The sequence below is a fragment of the Papaver somniferum genome, unplaced genomic scaffold (assembly GCF_003573695.1).
Source record: "Papaver somniferum cultivar HN1 unplaced genomic scaffold, ASM357369v1 unplaced-scaffold_150, whole genome shotgun sequence".
Classification (NCBI taxonomy): domain Eukaryota; kingdom Viridiplantae; phylum Streptophyta; class Magnoliopsida; order Ranunculales; family Papaveraceae; genus Papaver; species Papaver somniferum.
The window spans coordinates 5,932,650-5,951,170 of NW_020624377.1; the positions used below are offsets into that span (position 1 = coordinate 5,932,650).

At 41.1% G+C, this 18,521-nt stretch overlaps 2 protein-coding genes across 2 annotated transcripts; one reads left to right on the forward strand and one right to left on the reverse strand.

Annotated features, from left to right (window-relative positions):
• Window positions 1-477: 477 nt before the first annotated feature.
• Window positions 478-3,484, forward strand: LOC113336014 (phospho-2-dehydro-3-deoxyheptonate aldolase 2, chloroplastic-like). The gene is made up of 5 exons (XM_026582010.1): window positions 478-1,090; window positions 1,247-1,524; window positions 1,666-1,942; window positions 2,249-2,494; window positions 2,995-3,484. The coding sequence occupies exons 1-5, from the start codon at window positions 566-568 to the stop codon at window positions 3,271-3,273; spliced, it is 1,605 nt and encodes a 534-aa protein (XP_026437795.1). The 5' UTR covers window positions 478-565; the 3' UTR covers window positions 3,274-3,484.
• Window positions 3,485-4,030: 546 nt separating this feature from the next.
• LOC113336075 (ABC transporter G family member 11-like) lies at window positions 4,031-7,817 on the reverse strand. The gene is made up of 7 exons (XM_026582066.1): window positions 7,442-7,817; window positions 6,924-7,002; window positions 5,441-5,906; window positions 5,077-5,316; window positions 4,743-4,934; window positions 4,567-4,653; window positions 4,031-4,474 (listed from the first exon to the last, which is right to left on the reverse strand). The coding sequence occupies exons 1-7, from the start codon at window positions 7,815-7,817 to the stop codon at window positions 4,361-4,363; spliced, it is 1,554 nt and encodes a 517-aa protein (XP_026437851.1). The 3' UTR covers window positions 4,031-4,360.
• Window positions 7,818-18,521: the final 10,704 nt, after the last annotated feature.

Genomic DNA, 18,521 nt, shown 5'->3' on the forward strand with positions numbered 1-18,521 from the left:
ACCGATAATAACCGTAATAATACACCATCTAGATCATATATTCTAAAATTCGTGTCAGACACCGTTATAATACAAACTGCCGAACTACCGATACCGTTACCATATACAAATCACTCTATATACAAATCACTCTATATCCGTATAAACAGCAATTCCTGAATCCTAAATCCTGAATTTTACTCCTATAAAAATCATAAAAATCGGTATACATATATACGAGCTAGGCGTGACCGCTGTAACGACCGTTTATTAAAACTTTTTCAATATTTTCTTTTATGGCAGCCCTTTTAATTATATTTTCATTTTATGAATTTTCTTTAAAAGAATAATATTTCCCAATGTGCCACAAGGCCCACAATATACAAAAATTCCCAACTACCTACCTACCACCTTCACCAAACCCTTTGAATGACATTTTCTTCTTCTCTGTTTTTCTCTTTCTCCAAAAACCTTATAAAACCTCTCCCACTTCCTCTTCTCTCTCTAAAATCAAAACCTTCAATCAAATCTCTCCTCCCTCCTCTCTCTTGTTCTCCTCCTACAGTTGCTCTGTTCTTACAAAACAATGGCTCTTTCAAGCAATACATCTCTGTCTGCAAAATCAATTCTTCTCCAACAAAATCAACCACTTCTCTCATCATCAAAATCAAACTCCCTTCCATTTCTACCCAAGAAACCCACCAAAAGAATCTCAGCTGTTCATGCTGCTGAACCTGCTAAGAATCAAGTAGTTTCACCTGCAAAACCAAAACCTACTACTGTACCAGCAACAACACCACCATTGAAATGGAGTATTGATAGTTGGAGATTAAAGAAAGCTTTGCAATTGCCAGAATACCCAGATCAAAATGAACTTGAATCCGTTCTTAAAACTATTGATTCTTTCCCACCTATTGTATTTGCTGGTGAAGCTAGACATTTAGAAGAACGTATTGCTGAAGCTGCCATGGGTAAAGCTTTTTTGCTTCAAGGTGGTGATTGTGCTGAGAGTTTCAAGGAGTTTAATGCTGTGAATATTAGGGATACTTTCCGTATCCTTCTTCAGATGTCTGTTGTTATGATGTTTGGTGGTCAAATGCCAATCGTCAAGGTATACATCTTTCAATCATCAATTCAGATCGTTTTTCTTTTTTGATTTGAGATTTGAGATCCTGGGTTTGTTTAATTTTTGATTTGGAACTGTGGGGGCTTTGAAATTTTTGATTTTGATTAACTAATGAAGAAGAATTTTGATTTTGATTTCTAGGTAGGAAGAATGGCAGGTCAATTTGCAAAACCCAGATCAGACAATATGGAGGAAAAAGATGGAGTCAAATTACCAAGTTACAGGGGAGATAATGTTAATGGTGATGCTTTTGATTCAAAATCAAGAACTCCTGATCCCCAAAGGTTGATTAGGGCATACTGTCAATCAGCTGCAACATTGAATCTGCTTAGGGCATTTGCCACTGGTGGTTATGCAGCTATGCAAAGGGTTACTCAATGGAACCTTGATTTCACTGAACACAGTGAACAAGGAGACAGGTAATTGATTCAATTCAACTCAGTGTATATGATTCATAATTTGCTAAAATCCTAGAGTAGAATTGTGTTTAGGGTTAAGTTGTTGAATTATGGACTAGTGTGTGCTGTTTTAGATGTATAATTTTGGGATGGTTTACATAGGTACCGTGAATTGGCTCACCGAGTTGACGAGGCTTTAGGATTCATGAGTGCTGCTGGTCTTACTGCTGATCATCCAATTATGTCAACCACTGAGTTCTGGACATCACATGAATGCTTGCATTTGCCTTATGAGCAATCTCTAACCAGGGAGGATTCAACTTCAGGGCGTTACTATGGATGCTCCGCCCATATGCTTTGGGTCGGTGAGCGTACCAGACAATTGGATGGTGCTCATGTTGAGTTCTTGAGAGGTGTTGCCAATCCCCTCGGTATCAAGGTATATTTGAGATATAAGTTCAATTTGAGTTTGGTTCACGTAATTATGCAACAACTAGACTTCTACCCAATTTGAATAAGTTTGTAGTTTTCTGCATCAAATTGCTAAGATTCTACTAATCTTGCTGAGTTGAGTTTCTAAGAGATTAACAAGTTCAAGTTCATCAAAGTTAACAAGTTTGCTCAGTTTAGAGTTATTGATTTAGGCACGGCCCTTTGAAATGGATTTGATGATGGTTAATGTTTGCGGATCTTGAATTTCATATCAGTATCAATTACTAAATGATTCGTAAATCTGGAATTGCAGGTGAGTGACAAGATGGATCCAAATGACCTAGTGAAGCTCATTGAGATCTTGAACCCTCAGAACAAGGCAGGAAGAATTACAGTTATTGTAAGGATGGGAGCTGAAAACATGAGAGTCAAATTGCCCCATTTGATCCGGGCAGTTCGCAGATCAGGACAAATTGTGACATGGGTCAGTGACCCTATGCACGGTAACACCATCAAGGCTCCCTGCGGTCTAAAGACTAGACCTTTTGATGCAATCAGGGTATGATCTCTAAACCATTTGTTTTGTACCTCAAATTAGCATCAAACAACAGTTATATCCTTCTCCTCCTTCAGATGACTGATAATAACCTAGAAATAACATGTTCCATGATTGTCTACCAAACTTTCCTCAATTATTTGTGAAGGATAAAACAAGAAACTAATATTCCGAAACATCTTTAGCTAGTGCTGTGGTCCTAGTTGATGGAGTAGGTGAAAGCTTTAGACATTATAAAAGTAAATCCCTTTGTTGATAAGTTAGTTAGGTGGAAACCATATATCTAAGTAAAGAATTCAACTGCAATATTAGTGAGGACAATGGAGGGGTCAGGCGGCTGGTAGCGGAGAAACTCAGTCAGTCAATGAGATATTCTCAAGTCGTCTGCCCAAGTGGCGTAGTTTTCTTGCTTTGTGGTGTGGTTTGTGCTTTTCTTTTCTCAAGTGACTGTAAAATGTTACAATCAAAATGTCGTCACCTAAAACTTTTTGATTTTCTTATAGGCTGAGGTGCGCGCCTTTTTCGATGTTCATGAACAAGAAGGAAGCAACCCAGGAGGAATCCATCTTGAAATGACTGGACAGAATGTGACTGAGTGCATCGGAGGGTCAAAGACTGTTACCTTTGACGATCTAAGCTCTCGATACCACACTCACTGTGACCCAAGACTTAATGCTTCACAATCTCTTGAACTTTCCTTCATTATAGCCGAGCGTCTAAGAAAGAGAAGGCCTGTCTCAGAAGTTCCAGTGACTCATTCCTCATCATCTTCAGTTCTGTAGACTACTTCTTAGAAGGGATTTAGTGAAGCAATTTACCACCCCATCACGTTTGGTTCTGTACTTTATATTTGTTTGAGCACTGTTTTTTTTTTTACCTTTTTTTTTGAGATGTTAATTTTAAGTAATTTTGTGTATGAAGTATGAACAATTATGGGGCTCTTAACTCCCGTTTCTGAGAGTTAAATAAACAAAAAGATTAAATTATCAATGTGTTAATTGGTCCCATAGTGAAATTCAATCTAAGAACATTTTGTTTTCTGAATGATCATATTAAAACAGTAGATTCCACAATGAAACCTTCGACATCCATTTTGTTTACCCATGACAGATTGGTTTAGGCAAATGGTGCATATTGCAAAAATGTGAAATATATTGTAAATTTAGCAACCAGCTTGACAGGTTTGGTGACATTACTATTGCAAATCGCATTCATTTTGTCATTCATGAGGGGATCTGTCGATGATGATATGAGTTGATTGAGGCCGAATAACTTAGATTCTTTATTTAATACTTTTCTGATTCTCATTTCAATATTCTACCTCTCTGAGAATGAGTTATGTCGCTCTGGGTGCCACGCAAAACATGCCGAGCACTATTGCCCACGCAGATATGCACAAAAAGGTTCAGTTGGGGCAAGAAACACGTTTTAAAACAACAGCCTAGGCACTGAGTGCCTGGAGTATTTCAAAAAAATTTGGGCTTGGAAATTAGTCAATTACGCTTGGAAGTCCAATGAGTATTTCAAAAAGATGGAATCACAAGACTAGAATCATTTTTTGGGCACCACTCCATTTTGGAGGGACCATGATTAGTGAGTCTATCTTGGTTGTACTTACAAGGAGTGTCATAAAGTACGGAAATGACTAACATATCTTTTACCTATTTTAAATCAATAAAAAAATCAAAATCAAAATTACATCACCACCTAGTCGATTTTTTGAGTTAAAAAAAAATCATCTCCTTCTCTTCTTCCCTCTTTAAACCGTTACTACACTTACAGATGAAGAACTCGAAAAACACTTCGGTTAAGAAAAAAATTGTTCCCTAACCGAACTCATAAGTTCAGTTGACTCGCAATTTTTTTTTCTTAACCGAACTTCTCTCTATATAGGAAAATGTTGGGTTCGGTTGAGTCGCAACTTTTCGGAAAGTTGGTGGCTGCAACACCATAATGCCCGTTTAATCTTTCTCTGCCAAAGATCTAATATTAAAAAGATGGAAAACAAAATAAGATCAGTAATGGTATTAGTATGTGTACTTATACATCTAGGGAGAAAAAAGTTCGCAATATACCTCCATATCCTCCACGAAAGAAGGGAATCCACCAATTGACATGAGAGTTAATAATGAAGCTACAAACATAAGCATCAAACCTCTAGCCTGCAAAATTGGGGAACTAGTTGGTGTTACATCATGTATATGCTTAGTTTGGATGTCGTATGAAACTTTAAAAAATGTTCTCTATTTACCTGTATTGAATCAAAATTGTGTCCAATATCATGAAAAATCATACCGATACAAAAACATATTGAAATATATATTCCAAGACCCAACCAGTAGTAACCTAAATCGCGATACATGTTCACAAAGGACCTTCGTGTAAGGACAGATGCCTGTGTTAAGAAGCAAGCTTGACTTCCTTTCACAAGTACGTGCCCTTCCTGTAAATTTTGAATATATTAGTAAATCTGTTAGTGTCTGACAAAATTAATGGCCGCAGAGATACAACCATTAATCATCTATTTTTGCGCAAAACGACAAATCTACTGCTATTGGCCACCCTGTTTAGACTACTTGGCATACCTTATTAGAGATTTCAGATACACAATGTTTTACTTGTTGAAAGAATTGAGAGGACTTGTATGACTCCACTAATATTTGGATTGCTTCCTCTGTAGTTGATATTTTGTTTCCCGCAAAACCTTGTTCACTGTCCTCATCTTCAATAAAACTTAATTTATCAAAGTCTTTGTTGATGGTTCTCAGATAGTGATCCGATGGGTTTCTCATAGTTGGGCAAGGGAATCCATTCAATGTGAAAAACTACAAACAAATGAAAAAAAACCAACATTTACCATAAACATTCACAAGAATGAGTTACTAAAACCATGAGCACAAGAATTTAAGAGGCTTTCGTGTAAATGAAACTGGAAAGTGGGTAAGTTACCTCATATGCTGCAGAAGCGAGACCAAAATAAATTGTTCTACCAGAGGAAAGTAGACAAAGATTATGAAATAGAGCAAAGACTTCACTGCTTGGTTGGTGAATGGAAGCAATAACTGTCATTCCACATTGTTGCGAAAGCTTAAGAATTCTCATCATGACATGATATGATGCTGCACCATCGGGACCACTTGTTGGTTCATCTAGAAAGAGTAGCTTTGGACGTCTTAAAATCTCTATACAAATGCTTACTCTACGTTTTTCTCCTCCATTAAGTCCTTTACCGCTCCATCCTCCTATTCTTGTATTCATTGCTTCTCGTAATCCCATTTCCCGTATTGTTGTCTCTGCCCTCTCTTTCTTTTCAGCTCTTGTCATAGATTCAGGAAGTTGGATCATAGCAGAATAGTAAACAGATTCTTTCACCGTTAACGTTGCTGTCAATGTATCATCTTGAGTAACATAAGCATGTAAATATTGGATAAAAAGAGTTACGATGGAAGTAATTGAGTTGTGATAACAAATTATCAAACTATACTTTGAGAAATTGAGAAATACAGGCCTATTTGTAACCCCGTTTACAAATATAGGACGGTTTATTTTTCAACTTTTCAAATATAGGCATGTTTCCACTTTTCCATCATCTTGTTTAAGTCCCATTATATTTTTACATATTTATCCTTTACTCATCGTCACGTTGACCTTCTTCATCATATTAAGGTTCGTTGATCTCGGTACATTATCGTTTCACCATTTTCAGGTTCGCTACATTATTTCCCAAAATAGTTCATCATTCACAAGTTAAGGGTTTAGCACCAGGGTTCATTTTTTTTAGTTTAGGGTTTATCATTCCCAAGTTCAGGATCCAAGGTTCCCAAGTTCAGGATTCAGGGTTCCCAAGGTTTAGGGTTCAGGGTTTTTTGTTGGTGAGAAATCGAGCTTGCACAAAAGAGATGTGGTTCAGGAGTAAACAAAACTTTTTTAATGGGTGAGATAACTGCCACCTTGCCCTTAACCGGATGAAATTCGTTCTTTTTCCAAAAAAAAACAATGGGACTAAATCAAAACTGGCATATATTCAAAAAAGTCAGCAAAAACATGTTTATATTTGAAAACGCAGAAAAAAACACGCTTATATTTCCAAATTTTCATAGTCAAAACTAAAAAATGGATGGATCAAGATGTGTAAAATGTATCGTGCTTGCCCATTCTTCCCATGATACAACACACTAAAATTTGTATAAGAAAAAGAGAAATTTTAACTGCAATTGTGTAAACAACTAAGTGTTAATGGTTGTGCTTTAAGAGTTGTGAAATGGTGAGACGCACTATCGACGGGGTAGTAATTTTACTTTTGTCTTGTACGACAAAATCTCAGGGCCGGCCGTGGGATGTGTGCCTTACCTTTAGCTGATAGATCAGAATTTTGGGTAGTGGACAAAATGACTGCAAGTTAAATCAGACAGAGAAGTGGTTTTTTCTTACCGACGTTCCAAAAGCTAATGTTTGCTTTCGACCATTCACTTTGATCGACCCTGACTGTCTTGTGTTTGAGGCTAATCTCCCTGCAATTAATAGAATTAAAATGTTAATAAATTCCAAAAATTTCCGTCCTTCACTACCAAAATTAAAAGCGATTCCCACTATTTGATAAATTGATATCCAAGAAGTATTACCATAGATTAATAGGAAAAATAGTCCTGCTCTGCTTTGATCACCTATGCGCCCAAGCACAAGGCGCACATGGGTGCTTTGCCTCGCCTTCCCACCTTATTTGCTCCCACGCGCTCAAATTGGGGCCTTAAGGAACTTTCCAGCATTAGCGACCCAGGCAAGGTTCTTGTCCCCCTCCATTTTTTTGTTTTCTTTTTCTTTTCGATAAAGTTCCCTTTTGGGTTTGCACAAAAAAAGAGAGAAAAAAAAGAAAAGACCCAGACAACAATGCCCTGAGTTGGCAAAAAAAGTAAAACACAACTTAGCTAGAATTTTTTTTAAATAAATCACCTGCTAATGCGTCAAGAAGAGTTGATTTTCCAGAGCCAGAAGGACCCATAATAGCCAAGATCTCACTAGGCTGAGCATACCCGTTAAGGTCTTGAATTAAGGCTCTACCATTGTTAGTGCTACTAATACCATTTCCCGAGGAAGGTACAGTGACCCATAAATCATCCCATGTCAATAAAACCCCATCAGCTCCTGCACAAGAACTAGAGCCTCTAAATGATCCTCTCTGCCTCCCATACCCAAGCTCATTTGAAGTCGGCAATGGTGATTGCATCTTCAATATTGAACTTGTTTGGCTACTAAGAAGTGGTAATGGTGATTTACTTGGGCTTTGATTTGGTACGTATCTTGGCAGATTAGCGTTGCTTGAAGCCATATTTAAAATAAAATTTTGAGATAATATTATGGAAACTTCTAAGCTGTGAGTTGTGATAAAGATCTCACCGATACCAGTAATAAAACTGTCCAACAACTTGAAGATTCACCAGCTCAGGAGATCTTCCCAACCAGACCAACAATAAAAAAAGGAAAGAAAATCAGTTAACCCAAGTCGGGAGATATTCTAGCCAATGATCTTGCGCATATCGTGCACAGAATTGATTTTCTCTTATATTCTCTGTAAAACAAAAACTATATATAGTGTAAAGCTTCCTTGGATTTGAAATAAAATTTTGAGATAATATTATTGAAACTTCTACATGCAACTATGATTCATTTATATAGACAAATGCGAAATGCCAAGTTGAAAATTAGAAAATAAGTTGGATATTATTCAATCTTATTAGAGGGGCGGCAACCTAATAAGACAAAAAGGTCATTACATGGTAATTCATGCCACCCCTTATCAAAAAAATATGGAAATGACCAATTAACCCTTATTATTAATAATCAAGATTAGTGATGATAATCAAGATTAGTGTTGATAATTAATTTTCACTTATAATAACTCTAAAATCAGAATTTTAGAGTTAGAAAAAAAAAGTTGTGAGGAGAAGAAAAAAGAAACTTTTGTGATATTTGTGAAACCCTAAATTTTGATTTACTCAACCAAAATGAGTGATTCCAGTGGAAAATTTGAGATGAGTGAACCTCTATACGATAGAGAAAACAAATACTACATACCTCTTGATGGAGATCCTGATATGGAGTATTTGTTAAATGGTAGAGATGTTTTAACCCAAAGTCAAGGTCAATCTCAATCAAATCAAATCTATAGTTACAGTTCCAATTGGCGTTATTACCAACCGTAACTCACATGCTACACATAAATTTCAATTTCAATTTTTTCCAAACCCTGATCTTTGATACAAAACTAACTTCAATCTTCGTCAACCTTCTTCTTCGCCATTTCTAATATAGTTTTCAATCAATGATTATCAATTTTTCAAATTTCCGATTAATCGAGGACGATGAAAATTTCAGTTTTAATGGAAGAGGAGAAGAGAAGATGAAGATGAAAAAAAAAACTGTTTTGATTTTTTTGATTCATTAGGTTTAGAAATCGGGGAGGACAATTATGTATTTTCAACCAAAATATAATGGGTAAATTAGTCAATTTACAACCCTATAGGACACCCCTAACCAATTAGAGGGACATTATTATCACACTTGCCGCCCCTCTAATGGAACATGCCGTCTCTATAACAGGATTGATATTATTAGTACAGTGGTTGCCCCCACTGTGGTTGTGGGGCAGTATTGCCCTTGATTTAAGGACGTGGAACCCTGTAAACTGTACATGGAATAACCTCTCCAAAAGTCATGACAGAAATAGCAAGATACATATAACAAAACCTGCATTTGAGTTGGATTGTGACTACTCCTCAGATTACAGACGCAGGGTATAACACTAGCTATTATTTGCAACTTGGCCGTATTAACTCTTTGGAGTGATGTAGTTGTACCAATTTCCATTTTCGTTTGTATCACCCTTTCCACAATAATCATCTAGAAGAGTACACGAAAAGGGATAAAACAAAGGTTTTCATTTTTCGTCCCTAATAGGGACACAAAGGCGATGAATTAACTTATATATCGTTGGTAAATCAAGGTTGTGACGCCAGGGAGAAAGTATATATACAGTCTATTAATTAACATAGCGTTTGATTGCTTGATTAGGTGGTTGTTATTTTAGCTGTAGAATTTTTTTTTGGTAACGAAGGAAGTTATTAGTGTTCCGGTAAAAAGAAAAGAAAAAAAGTTCTGCATCGTCAAGAATGAACACCAACTGATGCGGATAGATCTTTTTTTTTTTAATGCTCGAAGCTAACAATGGAAGACCGATCAAGTCGATCCTGCTTTGCCGGCCCCTTCCCGGACCAATGACATTTTGCTTCCACCCCTTCTCCGTAACCAGTCCTAAAAAGCTGAAGCACTGCTACTCCCAGAGCCACCAGCACCACCCACCCACCTGTTTGTATTCTCGGCTGGCTACTTACAGTTCAAACCCTTTGCTTTGCATGAGGCACTTCTCAAACCACTAGCACTGCCACCATACCCGTACGATCGGTGCATATAAATGGACTAGTTAAATGCATCACATGGGAATTAATACATAAGAGAAGGCTCGACATGCTTTAATTAGGGTACCACTAGACTTGCCATCGCCTTAAAGTTTTCTTGCTCGTACACCATAATTAATAATAAGAGTGACAATGTCAACTTAGTTTGTAAGCAGTGGTAGTTGTGGATTCAGGAGTTTTAAGTGTATATTATTGAAACAAGTACAAATAAACACATTGAGGAAATATTCTGGTCGAGCCATTGGGTTGTGACACTAGCAGTCGTAAAACCATGATTTTTTTTTATATATTTTTTTAATCTTTGCTGGGACTCCATGTTCCCAAAACATTTCTTACCATTATCTTCTGGAGTTTAGATTGACAATATCTGTTGGGGGCTTAATTGGGGGCTTAATTGCATTCACAGTTTAGATCAAACAATGCAAAGAAAATCTAGGCTAGCTTGGCAGGCTCTAGATGGACCAGGCTTTATTAGGCCATGCTGCAAGGCCAAAAATTTCAGTCCGAAAAGCTGAACCCAGTTGTGCATGTTATGGGTGTTTGCCAGAACGATCGAAAGGGTCCCGGAGTTGCGGTTGTCCTCATTGAGTTGTGATCGATCTGCCCTGTCATGTTAGAGGAGTCCAGTTAGGTTGCAGCGAAAATGAACAATCGGCAACGTGAACTTGGGTTTCGAAAATTTGATTATTTAATGTAATCGGTTAGATTGAGTTCCAATTCTAGGTAGTTGAAACTCCATCATGGTGTGGAAAATCAAATAACACCTCCCCGTGAAATTTCAAACTCCACCCTTTCAGCTTCATCCGTTGATGTAGTTGACGTCTTAGCTAGAGAGCTTGGTTACAAGACAAAACAATTGCCTTTTACATATCTTGGTATGCCTATTGGTGCTTGTTGAGGGGTGAATATGATTTTGCTCTTACCCGTCCTAATCACACCTGATGACCACACTTACTAGGAATGGTAAGAGAAAGAGTTGCCATTTCATCGTACCTTGTCCTTCCTTATATAGACTTTCCAAATGCCCCTCTTTTAAGTTTTATGACATCATTCCTCCTTAATTACTACTAATGTCATTCCTTCCTTAGTATAACCTCTTCCTTCTTCATTAATCCTTTCCTTATCCCTCTTGTTTTATGCATACTTTCTTGTTGGACTTGGGCCAAGTCCCCTTGTCTCTTGTTAGGTTTGCTTCCCCTTCGGGAGCACCATTGTCCCGTTAAAGGGTATTTATTTTTCATGTATCAACATTAGTCCTCTGACTATTGGGTCAATTGTTAAATGACTCAGCAGTCATCTGATCTTTTAGGTGCACCCCCTTATCGAAATCAAGGACGGAAATTCTACTTTTTCTGTCGACTCCACGATTCCGGGTGGTGCTTGATCTCTTGCATCGTGCTACGACTTTTCAGTTTCAGTCAGTTACTTTCCAACTCTCCAACCGCCACGTTTAAACCCTGGAATCCTCTCTATATATAAATCCTCTGATCTACGCCTCTTCTCTATTACATCCTTGTGTTTTCTTTCTTCTTTACTTCGAACATTCATACACGCGCCATGTCTAGTAGTGGTTCCATCAGTAGCAGTTCATCCGAGGAAGAATCCGAAGAAGTGATTAGCGTCGGTTCCGACGAAATTAAATGTGTGGAAGCAGAGGAGATCCATTTACCTCCTCCGGCGGATGGTAAGTCATATACACTAGCAGAGTTCGCCGGCATGCCTGATATGAAACGCGCATTAAAGCTGAGGGGGATTCGTGGTTTTAAGCGCGTTGTTCCTCTGGACGATGTTCTTGTTCCTCGCCTCTTAAACCCATATGTTTTACCCTAACCGTCATCCTCTGGCTGGATCATGCATCCTGAAGAAGATACTTTGGTTACTTTCTCATTTAAAGGTGTACCGTGCATGGTTATTCATCGTGGGGACTATGATCTCCCCGCTATTGATATCTGTTCCTCGTCTGCTACACCTAGCATATAGCCGCATTGGACATCTGTTCTAATACTGCTCATGCAACGATCATTCGTAAGGCGGGTATTGACGAAGCTATTAACTCGTCCCTTAAACGAGCGGTGGTAAGGTGTAAGCGTGATATGACTCGGCTCTTCTGTCGTTAGGCGTCTCATGTCCCATACTCTTTTCACCGCGTGGGGGGAGGCAACTATAGTGTTGGAGGATGTAGTCGCTCTTACAGGGTTACCCATTCAAGACAGTCACTCGTATGACGAAGCCTCCGTCTTCCAGGCTCTGACTGACGAAGACAGGGGACTATAAGCATATCTTTTGGATTGTAAAGGCGATTATCGAAACGAGCGGGTTAGGAAGGATCAGCTGCCGGTAAAACATGAAAAAGGAAAGGGGGCTACTGGTGCTGGCAAGAAGGGAAGCCATCGCCAACTACTAAGGGAAAAGCCAAAGTGATTGTGGAGAAGAAGAAACCCCCTTTAGCGTGCTCGACAGGAGAGCGCTTACTTGCTAGTTCTTTTTGTGCTCATGAGGCGATCCACGGCTCATCAGCTCCTGATGCTCAGTCGGGTTCTGAATGGGTTACCAAGGTCAACCACCGCGTTTCTTTTCCCCTTTGGATCAAGTATTAGGCTCCGCGGTTGGTGGATGGAAAGGTCTTGCCCCCTCGACGGAAGGAGGATAACCCTCGTGCGGAGCTGGCTTCCTATATCTTATTTTGGATTTTTCATGACGTATTTGAGTATATTCCGCAGGAAACGATCCATAGCGAGTTGGTGCCCATGGAAGTATTGTTATCCCGCGACGTCTCTTTTCCTCTCGCGCCAATGTTCTTAGGCGGCTTATATCGACATCTCGATATATTTTTCCAGGATATCCGTTCGGTTAGAGGCGCCCATAAGGTTGAGACTTACATCCTGGCCTCTTTCATGGAAGCGTGGTCTTAGGATCATCTTATTGAGTACGCGCCAGATCCTCATGTTTTAGCGGTTCATCGTGAAGAAGATGTTGAGCAAAACGATGTCACTGTTAAGAAGGTCCTCCTTTCTTATGGTTATCCGCGTATGACTCTTTGGAATGGCAAGGGGAAGGTTCCAAAAGGCGGCATAGCTTAGTACATAGATGTATTCAAGAACTTCAATCCCTTTCCTTATCACGATGGTCGATCAGGGCCAGCGCATTATGATTTTACTTCGTCCTTTGACATAGAGTTGAACTCGACGCAGGTCTTAACCGACTCGGACTTTGATTCGGTGATGGCGGTGCTACGTGGCTATCTTTCTGGTTTTCATACGGGCAAGTTTGTTGCCGTATATTACAATCCTGACCGAGTGGCTAAGCAAGTTGGGTTTGATCAGGGGGTGCCTCTCAGGTTTCCACCTTCGTGCTGTTCTGAAACTGAGGATATCATCTCTAGTTTTAATCGCTTTGTTTTCAAGGGGCCGACGCGTTTGAGTGATCGAGGGATTGACTTTTATTTTCAGCAACCTATTCTTTAGCGTTCTTTAGTATTTACTGAGGGTGCCCATGATTATCTGCTTCTTCTGCGTCATCGATCTCTGAATTTCCTTTTGCATGATTCATCTCCTCCCGACGATTTATCTTATGAGGATTTTCGAGTCTTGCATGCATCCGACAGGGTTAAGATTGATGATTCCATAGCCTAGGCCAACCACTTTAGCTCGGGTAATAAAGGTCATCCTCTGGAGCCGCTGGTGACTTCATGGGATCCTCCTGAGGTTCATGATCCCATAAGGCCAAAGAAATGGTCGAAATCGTTTTCTGATCGTAAGCCTCCTCGGCTGCACGTGCCTATATCAACTGTTGGTTTTCTAGTGGCGTAGATATTTATCGTCTGTCTTGCTATGATATCCCTTTCTCTCTCTCTTTTTTTTCCAGCAAATAGTATTGGGCGTTGAATTTTCACGAAACTCTTCCATCCAATCATGTGGGGTGGAAAGCTCCTTTTTACCTGATGGAAGACTACCTGAACATACCTGAGCGTGATTTTTCTGAGAAGAGACTTTCCAAGAAGGCTAAACGAGAGGAAGCTAATTATCTCGCCCCAGTTCTTCTGTTAATGTCTTGCCTTTACATCCTACGCAAGCTCGGAAGAGAAGCGCATTGCCACCTCCACAAAGCATTGGTGGTAGTCCAACTCCTTCATTTGTGGATTTAGTGCGCGGCCTCGGAGTCCAGCTGTCCCATGGAACGGGCTGGGTATCCCCGCATCTTCACATATCGTCATTAAATCCTTTGATAGCTAAGACTCTTCGCATCAAGGGGAGGCTCCGGTGTCTCCTAGTGATGTGTTGTGTTCGATGAGTCAATCAGGGTCGAACCGGTCAGTGTTTGGTGGGTCTTCGACCCACGTGGCGCAACCAATGGATGACCCTAAAGGTAATTTGCATGGTTCCATATTGAATACGTGTCTTTGGCTTTCGCACTCTCCTCTCTCTTCCTTTTTTTTTAAAATAAATCTCAGAGTTCTTTTGTAATGTTACTCATCTTTCAGTTTTCAGGTCTTGCAGGTGACTACGAATCGTCTTCTGGTTCTTCTGCATCTCATCTCAAACCTTCTGATCCCCGCTTGATTCAGCTTTTCGCGAGGTTAGTATCTTGATTGCGTGTCTTGTTGTTGTTTCTTCTGGTTATTTACCAGCGCACGTCTTGTCTTGGGTTGTAGGATATGGGCATCAAATATAAAGAGACCCCCAAGCCGGAAGAGCCCAACACAAAGGGTGTGAGGCGCGTAGTCGTTGGTGGTGATGGGTATGCGAAACGCGCTCGTACAGACATAAATGATTCTGCAACGGTTGGTCCCCTGGGGAGGCGTCCCAACGTTCCCGACGCGTTGACAGTCCCTGAGGATTCTCAGTTCTGTTTTCCCAAAGTGGTGAGTGTTGCTTATGCTGGGGTCGGTACTTCCACCCACACACTGGTTCATGGATTTTGGGTGCCGTCAGTTTACATTGTCGCTTATGGGGACATTGTGGAACGTGGTGGTGGTCACATGGTGAAGGAAGATCTCCTCGACATGCGGACTTTGTGTTATATGACCAAGAACCTGCTTGACGTTGCTGACTAGCTTACGCGGGTTAGGGATGATCCTGTTGACGCTACAGTGATGCGTAACTGCGAAACCACCGTTCACGCAATGATGAACATGAATTTTCCGGTTGGATGGTTAGGTGAGATGCTATCAAGAGTGAAGGATCATAATGACCCTCGTGTGCATCTCTCGGGGAAAATTTCTCAGCTGGAGGAGAGGCTAGCGGAGCGGTCAACGACAACTGTCATGAAGAAAACAACGCTTAATCGTCTTGTCGCGTATGTCGGAGTTACTAATGATGAGGTGATAGAGGACGAGACCACCGAAGAGGAGGTTAGTATTGAGCTTGAGAAGAAGCGACAAGAGTTGTTTGCACTCCAGCCGTCTTGACACAGTTTCCCTTTTGTTTGTCCGCTCTTTTCTCTCTTTTTCTCACCCTCCTCCTCCTCCTTTTTTCTTTTTTTTTTTAATTTGGACAAAAGTATTTGTGGTTCTCGGATATTTCTGTCTGGTGCTTATTGGTCAGATTATGCGTGTTTAATTATTTTATTTCGCATGGGTTAAACGCACTTATATCCTTTATTCTTTGCTCTCTTTTCTTTCCTTCTTTGTATTTGAGTTGGGTGGGATGGGGTAGATCATAGTTCAAACGCGCTTACTCCCTCTTTTCTTGTCATATTGGTGCAGATGGGGTAGGGCATAGTTCAAACGCGCCTACTCCCCATTTCTTTTTAGACGAGTTATGCGGGATGGGATAGGGCATAGGTTAAACGTGACTACTCCTCCTCTCTTCTTTTCTGGTGGGTGGGGAGGGGTGGGGTAGGGCGTAGTTTAAACGCACCTACTCCCCCTCTCTTTTTTCCTTCAGGTGAGTGAGGCAGGGTGAGGTAGGGCGTGGATCAAACACGCCTACTCCCCCTTCTCTCTTTTTTCTTTTCCGGATGGGTGGGGCGGGGTGGGGTATAGCGTAGTTCAAACGCGTCTATTCCCCCTCTCTTTTCAGATGAGTTGTGTGAGATGGGATATGGCATAGGTTAAACGCGCCTACTCCCCCTTCTCTCTTTTTTCTTTTTTCGGGTGGGTGGGACGGGGTGGGGTAGGGCGTAGTTCAAACGCGCCTACTCCCCCTCTATTTTTATATGAGTTGCGTGGGATGGGATAGGGCAGTCGTTTAGGTGACTTTGGCACTCTGATAGGTGTATTAGCTGGTTGGGAGCTTTTGGCACTTCGGTATCCTCTACGAGTTTGTCAGCCATCTGGGCTCTTTTGGCGTTCCCGTAGTTATTTCTGTTTGTTGGCCGGCTGGGCGCCCTTTGGTGTTTCCGTGGCCTTTATAAATTTGTTGGTCGATTGGGCGCCTTTGGCATTCCCGTTGCCTCTGTAAGTTTTTTGGACGATCGGGCGCCTTTAGCATTCCCGTAGCCTCTATAAGTTTGTTGACCGACCGGGCGCCTTTGGCATTCCCGTAGCCTTTGTAAATTTGTCAGCCGACTGGGAACCTTTGGCATTCCCGTAGCCTCTGAAGGTTTGTCAGCTGACTGGGCGCATTCCCATAGTCATTTCTATGTTTGTTGGATGGCCGGTAGCCTTTGGCATTCCCGTATCCCCTGTAAATTTGTTGGCCGACCGGGCGCCTTTGGCATTCCCGTAGCCTCTGTAAATTTGTTGGCCAACCGGGAGCCTTTGGAATTCCCGTAGCCTATATAAATTTGTCAGCTGACCGGGCGCCTTTGGTATTCCCGTAGCCTTTTGTGAACTTGTCAGCCGACCGGGCGCCTTTGGCATTCCCGTAGCCTTTTGTGAACTTGTCAGTCGACCGGGCGCCTTTGGCATTCCCGTAGCCTTTGTAAATCGTGCCCTTTTTTTCGAAGAAAATTTGCAATGCTCCCTCTATTTTATATTGATGTTGATTATTACGGATAGAAAATGCAGCTTGCCTTTCTTACATGACACCACCTTCTGCTACTGGTCAATCCTGACCATGACCGGTGAAACATGGTCGCGCTTTACTTCTTGCTTTGTCTATACTTTGTCTGTTGGTGACTTAATGATGAGGAAGGGGACCATATGCTATTTTTTGTTTTGTTGCCTCGAGTTCTCCAGCTACGCGTTTATGTTCGAAGATGCTTCTTATGGCAAAACATTCCACCGTCGGGTTTCCTAACCTCTGGTGGTAGTGACAGTATCTGGCAGCGTTTTTATTCATTTTATTGACATCTACTACTGTTGGAGGCAGCTCGATTTCTCTTCTTGCGACCCATTGGTTCAAAAGCTCGATCATACGTTCTCTGCTACATTGCAATGGGGGTGGTGGATTGGAGTCCCGCCTGGTCCACCTTCTTCCTCCCGGGTTCTCATCGGGTGTTCGGAACTGGTCTCTTTCCTCATTGCCAGTGTTGGTCCTTACATTACGCGGTGCTTCAGACACATCTTGGACTTCATAGCGCTGGGTAGGGTCCGTGTGTGTTTCTCTCACACAGTCAGCGATCCTTTCCATAGCTTCTTCTAACTCGACGAAAGTCTGGAATCCGAAGTTGATAAAACTCCCTTTGAAGGCTGGTATTATTCCTCGTACACATATTTCAACAAGCATTCCCTCGCTGATGTCTTCGTGACAATCCAGTGCGAGGCGTCAGAATCCTAAGATGTACTTTCCTATTTCTTCTCCCATCTGCTGACCACTTCGGTTCAAATCAATCGATGTGATCTTTCTTTTTGCGTAGTAGAATTTTCCAAGGAAGAGCGCGGACATGGCCGTCCAGGAATCCACGCTTTCTACCTTTAGGTTATCATACCAGGTGAATATTGTGCCCGTTAGTGACTTGGGGAACTCTCTTAGGCAAAGCTTCCCATTGAAGAATTTATCGTCCACTCCTGATAGGAATCGGATGAGATGTTCCCGTGCGTTTAAAAGATGATGGTTGTCTTGTTTTATCACGTGGTAGTTTTGTTCTAGGTATTTCGCCACTTCCTCCTGTGATATTGTTGTTGACTTGTTGCTTCTATGTTCTTCTCCATGTGTTGCTTCCTTGAGAGATTTTTGGCCTGCCACCACTGCTTGTCTTATCTAGTCTTCAAGTTCCTTCCTTCTCCGTGCGCGTTCCTCCAACTCTTTTTGTATATCCTGTAAGGTTGGGGGTGCGGGCTTCTGCAGCTGGGTTGTTTGTGTGTCTTTCTCTTGCCTCGCGCTCACTTCTTTATTCCACGGTTAGTGCATTGTTGGTTGCGTGACAATATCTTGGGCTAGTACTTCTTCTTCACTGTCTTCGTTGTCGTCTATTGTTACTTTGTCCAGGTTGGGAGGTGGATTGTTGATTGATTCTTTGGCGCGCTTGAGCCGGCGCCTCCTAGGTTTGTCATGGTGAGCTAGGCACGAGCCTCCGGGTGTTGTCACCAATTGTTGAGAGGTGAATATGATTTTGATCCTACCCGTCCTAATCACACCTGATGAGTACACTTACTAGGAATGGTAAGAGAGAGAGTTTCCATTTCATTGTACCTTGTCCTTCCTTATATAGACTTTCCAAAAGACCTTCCTTTT

What these genes read in the sequence shown, in the direction of transcription:
- LOC113336014 (XM_026582010.1), top strand. Translation starts at nt 566, where the DNA reads ATGGCTCTTTCAAGCAATACATCTCTGTCTGCAAAATCAATTCTTCTC. An exon ending in GTCAAATGCCAATCGTCAAG is followed by an intron (nt 1,091 to 1,246) that starts GTATACATCTTT and finishes TTTGATTTCTAG; the next exon opens with GTAGGAAGAATGGCAGGTCA. An exon ending in CCAATCCCCTCGGTATCAAG is followed by an intron (nt 1,943 to 2,248) that starts GTATATTTGAGA and finishes CTGGAATTGCAG; the next exon opens with GTGAGTGACAAGATGGATCC.
- LOC113336075 (XM_026582066.1), bottom strand. Translation starts at nt 7,817, where the DNA reads ATGGCTTCAAGCAACGCTAATCTGCCAAGATACGTACCAAATCAAAGC. An exon ending in TCTTCTTGACGCATTAGCAG is followed by an intron (nt 7,003 to 7,441) that starts GTGATTTATTTA and finishes TATTAATTGCAG; the next exon opens with GGAGATTAGCCTCAAACACA. An exon ending in CTTTCGTGGAGGATATGGAG is followed by an intron (nt 4,475 to 4,566) that starts GTATATTGCGAA and finishes TTTTAATATTAG; the next exon opens with ATCTTTGGCAGAGAAAGATT.